At 57.4% G+C, this 12,482-nt stretch overlaps 1 protein-coding gene across 1 annotated transcript; it reads left to right on the forward strand.

Moving 5' to 3' along the window:
- Nucleotides 1–265: 265 nt before the first annotated feature.
- PNPLA5 (patatin like phospholipase domain containing 5) lies at nucleotides 266–11,901 on the forward strand. Its single transcript, XM_045875982.2, is given in 12 exon segments — nucleotides 266–341; nucleotides 865–1,061; nucleotides 1,063–1,090; nucleotides 1,471–1,703; nucleotides 3,557–3,622; nucleotides 3,902–4,111; nucleotides 5,515–5,575; nucleotides 6,671–6,790; nucleotides 6,793–6,855; nucleotides 8,872–9,004; nucleotides 11,112–11,228; nucleotides 11,817–11,901. Coding segments are annotated over 12 exon segments (1,389 nt in total).
- Nucleotides 11,902–12,482: the final 581 nt, after the last annotated feature.

Here is a 12,482-nt window from a genome sequence, read left to right on the forward strand (position 1 = left end):
TTGTTTGGGGTACTTAATTTCACCCGTTGCCTGCTTGACTTCCAGAACCACTGCCCCAGTTTTAAGGGTGTGGGCACGTTTTCTTGGAGGTCTTTCCTGGCCATATGGGTGCCTAAGCCTCTCCAGGGCTCAATGTCCCTAAATGAACATAGGCACCGCGGTCCTGACCCACACAGCGTTGTGAGGGTGACTGCAAAGAGCACTTAGCACAGTGCCTGTGCCTGCTGTCCCGGCTGTCATCCCACCCCCCAGGACTGGCCAGTCGATGGTGCGTCTGCCCCAGAGGAGCAGCAATCAGAGCAGAAACGGCTCTGTGGGTCCTCGCATCCAAGGGCCTCAGAGTATGCAGGCAAACTGCAGCCCAGAGAGAGTAAGGAGTTTGGGCAAAGTCACATGGCTCGTGGCAGCTGACTCTGGCTGTCCTTGGTCCCTGAACCAGCACAGCTGCAGAATGAAGTCCGGCTTGACTCCAAAGGCCAGGTGTTGTGCCAGGTGTCTGCCACTTCCTGGCTAGCACTTGCCTTCAGGGCCCGTCAGTTTCCCCATCTGTAAAATGAGGGCGGGAATAATGCTTCTGCTACCAGCGATCAGACGGAGAGCCGGTGCCACTCCCCCGGGGCCGGTCAACCCGCAGTCGCGGCCCGTGATCCGCCCCCCAGCAGGCGTGTGCGGGCGACGCCAGGGCACACCCCCCACCCCGCGCCCGCGGGCTGGCACACCTGGGGGGCGGGGCGCCGCGGCCCGGGGACCTCATTGGCTGCGGCGGCGGGGGACGCAGCGTGGGGCGGGGCGGGGGCGCGTGGGGCGGGGCCGGGTTCCCGCCCGAGCCTTCCACCGGGGCCGCACTTCAGCTCCCTCCTCCAGCGCGGACTGCCCGGGCCGGCCTCACCGCCGTGCGCTGCTTCGAGGACGAGGGCAGCTGGAGCCTGTCCTTCTCGGGCGCCGGCTTCCTGGGGCTCTACCATGTGGGCGTGACCCGCTGCCTCAGCGAGCGCGCCCCGCACCTCCTCCGGGGCGCCCGCCGCTTCTACGGCTCCTCGGCCGGGGCGCTCAACGCCGTCTGCCTCCCTCGTCGCGGGCAAGACGGTCGGTGCGTGGGGGCCGGCGCGGGCTGGGGGAGGGGGGGCGTGGGGGGCACGCGGGCTCCACGCCGGAGGGAGGGCGCGGAGAGGGGCGTGGAGCCCGCGTGCCCCCCACGCCCCATGGGCATGATCCCATGGGACCCTCATGAGAACCCTGAGGAGTATGGTTACTCTCGTTTCGCAGAGGACTGATCGGAGCTGGGGAGGCTGTTTCCAAGATCAGAGGGTGGACAGAGCATTTGAACGTAGGGCTGGGACAGATATTCTGAGCTGGAGAAGGGAAGACGGTCCACTCCCATGGTACCCGGGAGGGAGGCCAAGTCTTTTGGACGGATGTGGGCAGGCCCCCCGGGTGACTGAGGACCCTCTCCTCTCCCCATGCGCACAGATTTCTGCTGCTCCCGTCTCCTGGGCATGGTCAAGCAGGTGGAGCAGCTGAGCCTGGGCATCTTCCACCCCGCCTTCGCACCCATTGAGCACATTAGGCAGCAGTTGCAGGACAGCCTGCCTTCCAACATTCATATCCTGGCCTCCCAGAAGCTGGGCATCTCGCTGACCCGATGGCCCGATGGCCACAACATCATAGTCACCAACTTCACAACCCGCGATGAAGTCATCCAGGTGAGCATGTGGTGGCAGGTGAGTGGGCTCCATCTCTATGGTGACTTCCAGGTGCTTCCCAGAGGCAGACACTCCTTTCAGGGAGGTGGGGGGTGTCACTTGAGGCTTGGGTTTGTTTATAAATGAGAGAGTAGCGGTACAGAGGGGCCAGAAGGTGAGGACGGAGACTCCCATCTTGCTTTGGGAAGGCCCCTCGGCTGGACACAGAAGGGAATGGCTGAGGAGGGGGCAAAGTCCAGCTTCTGTACTCAGGGCCCCTGCTTTTCCAGAGAGGCGCCTGCCCACAGTGGATTAGGAAACAATCCAGGATTGTTATAAAACAGGAGGTCGTGACAGAGAGCCACACGGTCAGGGAGGGAGGCCAGTGACAGGCTCTGGGAGTGGTCAGGTGGACCAAGTAGGGATTAGGTCCCTGGGAGGGCTCAGGCAGGTAGGGAGACAGGGAGGGAGGCCCGGAGCTCTGCTCCCCGTTCTTATCAGGGTCTGTGCCTTCCACTCAGACTGGGGTCCGTGATGCAGAATCTGCTTCATTTTGCTGACCCCAGCACCCAGCGTGGGGAATATCTCTGGGTCTGTGATGATCGGGATTCTCAGTGTGTGCAGGAGAGGAGCCAGTCCCTTGGCACGAGCTGATGTCCATGGGCTCTCGAGAAAGCCAGTTAGGGACCCTAAAGGTTATCCCAGCATCTTTGCCTGTATGGCACATAGCACAGGGCCTGGCACATAATAGGTGCTCAGTAAACATTAGCGGCTGTCACTGTTATCATTAATCTGTGGGAATGAGGCTCCCGCTTGCATCTCCAACTGGTTAGAGCCAGGATGAGTGCTGCATCTCCCAGAGAGGTTTGGAGGGATATTTCCAAGTAGACTGCAAGTCAAGGTTCTATGCTCCATGAGTTTGGTAAGCCCTAGGTCAGTGGTTCTCAACCAGGGGTGATTTTTTCCCCCTAGGGACATTTGACAACATTGGAGGCATTTTTGGTTGTCACAATTCTGTGTGTGTGTGTGTGTGTGTGCACAAAGTACTGACACCTAGTGGGTAGAAGCCAAGGATGCTGCTAAGTGTCCCACCATGTACAGGACAGCTGCCTGCCACACCATCCCTCACTTCCAAGACAGGACTCTTGAGCCCCAAATGTCAATATGTTGAGCATCTTTTTCATTGCTGGACTTGTCAGAGACTCTACGGGGAAGAGTGGACGGTGTTTTCCAAATGGATAAAGAAATCAGGGTTTCTTTTTTTTTTTTTTTAAGATTTTATTTATTTATTTTGTGAGAAAGAGCGTGCACGAGCAAGGCAGGGGAGGGGCAGAGGGAGAAGCAGACTCCCCGCTGAGCAGGGAGCCCGATGCAGGACATGATCCCAGGACCCTGGGATCATGACCTGAGCCGAAGGCAGACACTTCACTGACTGAGCCACCCAGTCGTCCCGAAGTCAGGGTTTCTTGTTTGAGATGCATCTGGTTGGATCAGTGTCCAGGGAACACACTTTGGGAGGCATACCTAGATTGTTGGTGAAGAATTCCTGCCTGCTGGGTGATGGATAAATGGTACTTGGTGCCTCTGTTTGCCCTTGGGAAGGGGGGGAACACAGCAGCAGTCTCGAGTGAGCAAGGATCCATCAGCAGGAATTGGAGGGCAGGTGTCATGACAGGCCTGCATTCAAGTACCTTCTTAACCTTGAGAATTTGGCTGGGACATGACAACTTCTCTGGGCCTCGTTTCCCTCCCCTGAACACAAGACTAATGGCAACAAACTTCACAGGCAGCTCTGGGGTTAGACACCATGCCCAGAACAGGTTCTGAACACCAGGAGCGTGAATAATGGTGTTTCCGCTGACTTGTTTTCCCAGGCTCTGGTCTGCACCCTATACTTTCCTTTCTACTGTGGGACAATTCCCCCCGAATTCAGAGGGGAGGTAAGTGCACTTTGGGGGTTTGATGACTGAGTCCCTGCCCCGTGCTCTGGGGGCCCAGTGTACCTTCTGCTGAAAGGCGTGTGGGTGGAGGGAACTGTGCTCCCTGAGCTCCTACTGTGTGCCAGGGCCCTCCCTCTGCTCCTGGGGGGGTGGTGCTCAGAGCATCCTGGGGTAGATGGTCCTAGGGGCTCAGGGGCAGCTAGAGGTCACCGGCTGCAGCCCGTGGCAGTGCGGGGAGAGGATAGGGCATCCTGAGCAGGCAGCCCACCTGAATTGCAGCGCTATATCAACAGGGCTCTGAGCAACAACCTGCCCTTTGCAGACTCCTCCTCCACCATCACTGTGTCCCCTTTCCACGGGACAGTGGACATCTGCCCCCAAAGCACCTCGGCCAGCATGCATGAGCTGAATGCCTTCAATGCCAGTTTCCAGCTCTCCAAGAAGAACTTTTTCCTGGGGTTCGTCGCCCTCATACCCCCCAGCCCTGAGGTAGGTCTGGCCCCAGGGCCCACCTTGAAGGTGTTAGAGGCTTGGCCATGATCCAGGGTCCTGTGAGTCAGACTGTGTCCCCACACCCTCCCCCCACCTCAGGGTAGTTAGGACACATGTTCTGAGTCTTACAGCCATGTTCTTGAACCCACAACATGGGGCTCAAGTTGTGTCCTTACTATTCTTCCCCTGCCTGGATGAATGTTGAGTTAGGACTGGCCCCACATCAAGGCATGCTAGCACCAACCCCGCTGAGCTGGGGTGTGAGCCAGGCCTCTGCTGGTATTCCTCAGGGTCAGGCTCTGTGAGAAGGTGCTAGTACCCTCTGTTTCTCAAGGGAGGACACCAAGGCTCAGAGAGGTTAAGCAACTTGTTCAAAGTCACACAGCCTGGAAGCAGCAAAGCCAGACTTCAAATCCTCAGCTAGCCTAGACCCATGCTCTCAACCACTGCCCTAGACTGTGGCCAAATTTACCATCCCCATGGAGGCGAGGCATAAGGACAGACAAAAAGGGACCACAGACCTAGATTTCTTGTTTTATTCCCTTGGTATTTCTGGAAAATGGGTAATTTGACAACAAATAGTTTATCACCATAACCTGCTCCTCTACCCCAACCATGTCCTGGCCCTCCCCTATTCCTTCATTCATTCCATGGTTCTGTAGTGTTTTGTTTTTTTACTTTAAGTAAATGCTATGCCACACATGGGGCTCAAACTCATGACCCCAAGATCAAGAATCCCCTGCTCTACCAACTGAACCAGCTAGGCACCTCAGTTCTGTAGTGTTTTATAATTTATGAAACAAGATCATGTTCATTTACTCTGATCTTCCCTATACCTGTGTGGTAGATGGAAAATCTCAGCCCCATCTTAGAGACTAGGAAGCTGAGGCTCTCAAGGTGGAGCGGCCATCCTGAGGCCACACAGCAAGGGAAGGCAGAGCTGCCTTCTGGACCCCTAAAGGGGGAAAGGCACCTGCCTCCGATTGAGACAGGTGGGTGTGGGCCCCCAATTTCCTCTGCTATCTCAGGCTGGTTCTGGAAATAAACATCAAAGGGCGAAGGCAACCACCATGCATTGACCCACAGGAACCAGGCAGTGTCCCGGGTGTCCTGGGCCAGGCCTACTTATCCCACTTTCCAGAGGAGAGAACTGAGACCAGAGAGCGGAGAGTCTGGAGCAAGAGCGGCCACCAAGGAGTCTTAGAGGGGGGAGCTCGTCCTGCCTGCAGTCCCTGGCCCTCCCCGCCCAGCACTGGGGTCCTTGAGCCCATGGAGGGGGTTCTTGGGGAGTGCGGGCTGGGCGGGGATTGCTTCCAGGGGAAGACAAGTCTCTGGACTGTGACCACAGCTCGAGGGTCAAGTCCAGGCCTTCCCCATCCTACTTGGACCTGTTTTGGCAGGTCGTAGCAGACAGCTGCAGACAAGGCTACCTGGACGCCCTCAGGTTCCTGGAGAGACGTGGTAGGTGGTAGCCCCCGTAGTCGCTGGGCATCCAAGTAGATCCTGCTTTCCAGGTGTCTGTGCTGGGTTTAGGGACCTCAGCTCACTCGTTCTCTCACTCAGCTTCTGCTCTATGCTTGGCCTCAGCAGGAGGCTGGAGACCTAGAGAGGATCACACGCGCGTCCTGCTCTTGAGCTGCTCTTAGACTGTTGTGGGGGGACCTCTCCCCATGGAGATGGAGGGGATGCTCAGAAGGGGGCACCTGACCTGGCCTGGAGGGTGGGCAAGGAGGGCTTCCTGGAGGCGGCAACAGATAAGCTGGGCTTTGAAGAGTTATGAAGACTATGGAAAGGTTGAAGACAGAAAGGAAGAGGGCATTCCAAGCAGAGGGAGAGCGAGAGTGAAGGAACAGAGGCGAGCACCTTCGGGGCACGTGACTCAGTATGGCCTCAGGAGTGTGCGTGTGCATGTGTGTGTGCATGTGCATGCGTGTGTGTGTGTGTGCATGTGTGCATGTGTGTGTGTGTTCATCGGACAGTGGGTGGGCTACAGAGGTCTTCTCAGCTGGAGAGTCTGGATGTCATCCAATGCTCTTCACATGGTAGAGCTGAAATTTGAACCCAGGCCATCTGGCTCCAGACCCATGTTGTTTACCCCAAACATACAGCAGCAGGAAGAATTTGCTGAGCACTTAATATGTGCCCAGATCTGGGCTTGAGCTTTAGGTGTTTGTCTTGTTTAAGTCTCAGAACAACCACATGAAGCAGATTTTCATTTTCTCCTTTCTCAAAGAGGGAAACTGAGGCACAGGGCAGTTAGATCACCTAGTGAACAGGTGTTGACATCAGGGTTTGAACCTTGGACTGCGTCTTCAGGGTCCGGGCTCCCATGAGCCACTAGAAAGTGCACAGGAGATGGGGAGCAGAGAAGGGTCTGGGGAGAGCAGGAAGAGGTCATTCAGGAGGAGCTGTGGGTACATCCTGCAGCAAGCAGGTCCCCAGAACTGGGTTTGGGGATCGAGGGGGATGGGTGGCATGGAGAGCCAGGGGCTGTCACCATCACCAGGGGGCTCTGGACGTGCTGACCCATCATATCCCTCCTCTCCACTGACCCAGGACTTACCAAGGAACCAGTGCTTTGGATGCTGGTGTCGAGGGAGCCCCCAGCCCCAGCTGATGGGAGCCAGGATGCCGGTCATGACAGAGGCCAGAAGAGGGACCTGTCTCTCAACTGGGCGGGCCCAGTGTGCTGGTCAAGGATGTGCCTGACTTTGAGCAGCTCTCACCAGAGATGGAGGCCGGTACTGCCTTTTCTTTCATGCACTTGCTCACCTACCCCATGCCCTGCACACAGGGGCCTGGGGGGGGGGGGGCGTGCAGAGACCCTGCCCTGCAGGTGCTCAGGGGCCGGAAGAGGATAGGACTCCTTTATTGAGCACCTACTGAGTGCCAAGTGTGGTCCTAGGGCCTTTCTACCTGTTGTGGCAATCACTCCGCACCACAACCATGGGCCTACGTGTTTTCCTTACCCCATTTCACTGACGACACAACTGAAGCTCGGAGAGGCAGATGGGAGATTCAAACACAAATCTGTGCTTCAGAAAGCCAGGTCTCTGCCCACGGCCCAGGGAAGGGCAGGAAGTACATAGGGATGTGAGAGAGGCACACACAGAAGTTCTGGACTCTCCACGTGGACATGGACTCATTTCATCCTCCCACCAGTACTCTGAGGATGGCACTGGATTGTCCCCATTATATGGATGAGGAAACCATAGCACCGAGAGGTTAAGTGACTTGTCCAAAGTCACACAGCTAACAAATAGCCCAAGCAGGAGTTCCACTCTGAGCCATTTGGTCTGCTCTCCTGCTTAGTGACCCCAAAGTCACAACTGCAGCAGCAGAAGGGTCCGGGCGTATGTCATGGTGATGGGGATGTGGGTTTGAACAGCATCTTAAGTGAGACCGGAGAGGAGGAGTCGGCCAGGCAGAAGGTGCAGCGTGTGCAAATGTCCTGGGTTTGATGGGGGCAGTGTCGTGGTTGAGGGCCAGGGTGGCAGAGGCTGGGAGGGTCAGGCAGGTGGCTTTGAAAGCGGCAGGAGAGGGATGGGGAGCCACTGGGGGGGGCGGCCTACTAGGGGCAACCCCTCCTTTTCAGGGTTCACTACTGCTCTGAAGGGTAGGTCTGACGTTTACCGCACCTAGCTGGGAGGGGACGGGCTGGGCAGGGGGATGGGGGAAGCCTGGGAGGAGAGCTGATGGTGGTTGAGGTTAGAGCAAGGACAGTGTGGGTGGGCGAAGGGGACAGGGAGGGTGCCTCTTTCTGTGCCGGAGACCATACAGGGCCTGCAAAAATGGGCCTGGATCTGTGGTGAGCCCCTGAGGGCCAAGCATGGAGCTCAGGAGCTGAGACTGCGTCCCGCGGCCACATGGCAGCACCAGAGAACCGTCTCCTTGATGGGCCACCACCGCCAGCACGCCCCGGGACTGGGAGTTAGTTATCGGACCGGCCCTTACAGACCTCCCTTAATCCTGGCCCACCTGCCTGGGAGCCGGGTACTGCCAGGAGCCCCACTTTTCAGAGGAGGGAACGTAGGCTCAGGGAAGGGGAGGGACTCAGCCTGGGACCCATGGCAGGGGAACGAGGAGCGGGTCTTCGTGCTGTGTTGTCTGTGAACCCTCCGAGTGGCTGTCTCCACAGCACTAGCCAGAGTCAAGGTTGGAGGCCGAGCCATGGTCTGAAGATGAGGATTTGGGCTCTGGCTCTGCCCTGGCCAGGATGCCAGTCCTTGGTACCCTGGGCATTTCAGGGGAAGGGGGCTCGGGAAGGGGTTGTTGTCCTTCCTGCAGCTGCTACTGTTAATAACCCTGATGTGTTGCTGTCATCAAGGGAGGTACGGGGGGCCCACGTGGCCCGTCCTGGGAGGGGGTGCAACAGACTTTGCAGAGCGGTGGGAGACATGGAAAGAGCTCGGGGAGCCTGAGTCCTTGGGTCTGTCTTGGGGACCCTGCCATTTCCTGGCCTGGTCTTTAGGCAAGTCACTTCCCTACTCTGAACCTCAGTCTCCTCATCTGTGAAAGGGGCACGCCCTTCCGGTTTGGGGACAATAAGGAGAGAGCACAAGCTGAGTGCCCAGACCTCCGCTGGCTCAAACTGGGGGCTTGATCAATGCTGTCTCTTTCTCTGCAGATAGGGGTGGGGGAGTGGGCATAGTTTGTGGACCGTGTGAGGTGGGAAGGGGTTCAGGCCACCTGCCCTAAGGGTAATGGTGAGGGGCTGGCTGGAGGGGTGGGTGGTCATGCCCTGGCTTCTCTCGTAGCACTGAAGAAAGCATGTGTGCGGGACCCTAGCACCTGGGCACGCTTCTGCCGGTCGGGCCTTGGGCGGGCACTGACCTACTTGTTGCTGCCCTACACACTACCCTTCGAGTACGTTTACTTCCGGAGCAGAAGGTGAGGCTCAGCCGGGGGTCCTGGGAAGGGCCTGGCTTGCCATCAGGGCTGTGGTGGAGACCAGTGCCCAGGGCAGGAGGGGCAGCCAGCCCGCTGGGTGGGCAGAGCCTGGCTGGCCTCCCTGGGCTGCTTGGTGCTGGTTGCACAACCCAGAGGAGTGTCGGGGAGTCTCCTCTGCAGGATGGGACTGGTGGGGAGATGATGCAGCAGCTGTGACCGATGGATCGGAAACGGGCCTCCTGGTCAATGCTCTGGCCCCTCACCTGTCTCTAGGACCTTTGGCCCTTTGCTCTACCTGTTAGAGCCTCAGAGGAAATGTGCTGTTTCTGGAGAAATAACTCTGGGGGCTGGTCTGGTTCTGATTAGCTGTGTGGCCTGGGCTGGGTCTCTTGACCTCTCTGGGCCTCAGCTTCCTTTTCTATAAAACAAGGCCCTTCCAGGGCTGACCGGTTGTGGTTAAGCCCTCACTAACCATTCTAACTTTGCTGATTAATGAATCACTCGGCACTGTTTGTTCATTCATTCCACCAATAGTTATATTGAGGGCCTACCCAGGGGCCAAGCCTTGGCTGGGGATAGGGAGGCAGCCCTGACTCAGACCCAGGCCCTGGCCTTGTGGAACTCACAGCCCACAAACCATCACACACTCACCTGTGCAATCACACCTCTGCCTAGAGATACCCAGCGAGGTCTATACTGGCTGTGATTCCTAAAAGAGGTCTACATTGGCCGTGAACTGAGATAGCTCGCCCTAGGGGCTATCTGGTCAGGGAAGGCTGCCTAAAGAAGGTAACTTTTGAGTTATAATCTGAAGAATGGGTAGGAGTCCACCAGGCAAAGAGGAAGGGAAAAGCATTCCAGAGGGCTGGAATGGCATGTGCAAAGGTCCTGGGGCAGAAGGCAGAGGAAATAAGATGGTGAGGCAGTGTGGCAGTGGCTGGTGGGGGCTAGACAGGCAGGGCTCTATAGCCACATGAGGAGCGTGGTCTTTGTCCCAACAGTGGTGGGAAGGCAGCAAAGGGTTTCAGTAGAGAAGTGTCATAGGGAGAGCTGTGTTTTTTTAAAATTTTTTATTCCCAGAAAGGTCTATGACAGTGAGTCACAGGTCTCTCTGTTTTGCTCCACACTGAGTTAATGACTGGATCAGCCCTGCTGCTGTAATTGCCAGTGGCCCAAAGCCAGGAGAGAGCTTTCTGCTAACTCAGATTCTCCTCATGCTGAGCTGTTAGATTGAAACTGCAGGTTGAAGTCAAAAAGGATAAGGGCAAAGTCTGGACTTTTCAGCTAAAAAAAAAAAAGTCCATATATGAGCACTGATGGAGAAACCTGTTCAGACCATAGGAAAATTCAGACTTAGCTTTTTTTTTGGTAACCTACATGCTCAACATGTAGGTTGTAATAATAGAGACAGACAGTCCAGAACAAGGGAGGTGATGGTCTAGCTTATGTTTTTGCTTTTCATACTCCACCCTGTGGCCTGTCTGCCTGGCTGAGGTCCTGGTTGAGAGGCTCTGCTGAAGGCAGAACACTGAGGGGAGGCCCTGCTGTGTCCAGTGAGTCTGAGATGGTGCCCAGCCAGGCCCTGTCTCTGCCGTAATTGGATGACCTGGTCCTCTGCTGACCCGACAGGACCCAGGTGTGGAGCCACAGGAGGGTTTTGAGCAAGAAAGGGCTGTGATCGGATGTATATTTCAGGCATGTCACCGGCTGCTCAGGGGAGAGTGGATGGAGGGCTGTGGAGTAAGGAGGGCAGGTCTGGGGAAGGGAAGGAGGGACAGAGAGAGGGAGGAGGTTAGGAACTGCAGGCAAGCTGATGGTCCCCTTTTGGCTGGCGAGGAAGCTGAAGCTCAGAGAGGTTCCCTGACCTGCCCGGGTCACACAGCTGATGAGCAGGGGAGCTGGGCCCAGAGCCCTGCCCTTCCCTGCCATGGGCTTCACGCTTGTGCCCCGCGGAGTTATAACCAGCTCTGCGGTGGGCGCTTCTCACCTCTATTCCACTTCCTTTAGGCCTGGTGCCTCAGGTCCTCCAGTGCAGGGACCCCTGGCTCTGCTCTGGGCCACATGCTCAGGCTTAGCTGAGTGAAGCGTTTGCCGCCCCTTCCTCCAGGTTGGTGGCATGGCTGCCTGATCTGCCAGCTGACTTGTGGTGGATGCGGGGCGTGCTGCAGGGGTTGGCCCTCGAGATCTACTCCAGGTCAAAGGACCAGCTCCTCCGACTGGTCAGGTGAGGCGAGGGGACGGGCCTGGGGCAGAGCAGGTGTGGTTTCCCTGGGGGAGCAAGGCACCACTGTTTTTCTAGACCCTGGGCAGGCCGTCCACACCATCTGTGTCCTTCTCTCCCCATGTACATACCCATGTAGTCTCTGGCATAGCTTTGGTCACTGCTGTGGGCCAGACCCGTGCTGGGCCTGGATGCCGGAGCTGGCCTCTCACACAGGTCAGGCTGCAGGACCGGCTCCCAGAGGACGAGTGCATCTCCCTGCTCGGCCAGATCCCCATCAGCCCTTCCAACAGCCTTCCAGAGGTCCCTCCCTGTGCTCTGTGGGGTCTGGGTTGGGGCTGCCTATCTCTCCTTCACCTGGCTAGAGACCCTGGCGTCCTTCCAAGCCACTGATGGCCATCCCTGGAACCTTCCCGCCCCTCTCCGTGTGGCCAGAGTAAGGGTCTCAGCGCTTTCCTCCTGGCAGTATCTGGGAGAAGAGTGACCCAGGGCTCACTGAATGCGAGGGCTGCCCCCACAGGGCTTCACCCTGCCCTTTGCCCGTCCCTGGGCTCTAAAACCTTGCACTCACTGGCTTCTCCTTCTTCGCAGCCTGCCCATTACCAGCCCCCTCCGGCCTGGGGCAGCTCTTCTCGTGAACCTGGCCAAGGAGCCCAGACCTCCCCATCAGGCCTGAGGGGCACAAAGCAGGGCCAGCCCAGTGACTGGCCTCTCCTGGTCCTTGTCTTAGCCCTCATCCTGTGCCCAGATCTGCCCTCAGTCCTCGAGTCCTGACTAGTCTTCCGGAGCTCAGAGCCCAGTGTGGAGCTGTCTGCTGAGCAGCCTTCCTTTCCCCTCAGACTCTTGTCCCTGACTGTGTGGGCGTGTGGCCCCCAGGAGCCAGAAGAGGCCCCACCAGCCCCTCTGGAGCCCCTATTGCTTGGAGCCAGCTCCTGGGGGCCCAAGGACTTCTTTTTGGGAGAGGCCCAGCCTGTTGGTGTGTCCCTTGGTCGCTGTGTCCAGGTCACCCTGTCATCAGAGGGAAAAAGGAAGGTAGGAGCTGAGACACGCATCTTGGTTCTTGAATTTCCATGTAGGGGGACTCGGGGGCAGCATCTGCTGAGAAGCAGGGTTCCAGTGCTTTTGCTGAGATGTTTGCAGAGCACTTTACAGAAGATAGAGAAAGTGTCAGTGATTGGAAGGCAAATGGAAATGATGGGTTGGGGTGTGCCTCCCCTCAGATCCTTTCTCTGACTTCCTTTGTCTGGCACTCGCCCC

This window comes from Mirounga angustirostris, unplaced genomic scaffold, assembly GCF_029215605.1.
Source record: "Mirounga angustirostris isolate CCGP_5_RB_7025 unplaced genomic scaffold, mMirAng1.0.hap1 SCAF_5, whole genome shotgun sequence".
In the NCBI taxonomy this organism is placed as follows: Eukaryota; Metazoa; Chordata; class Mammalia; order Carnivora; family Phocidae; genus Mirounga; species Mirounga angustirostris.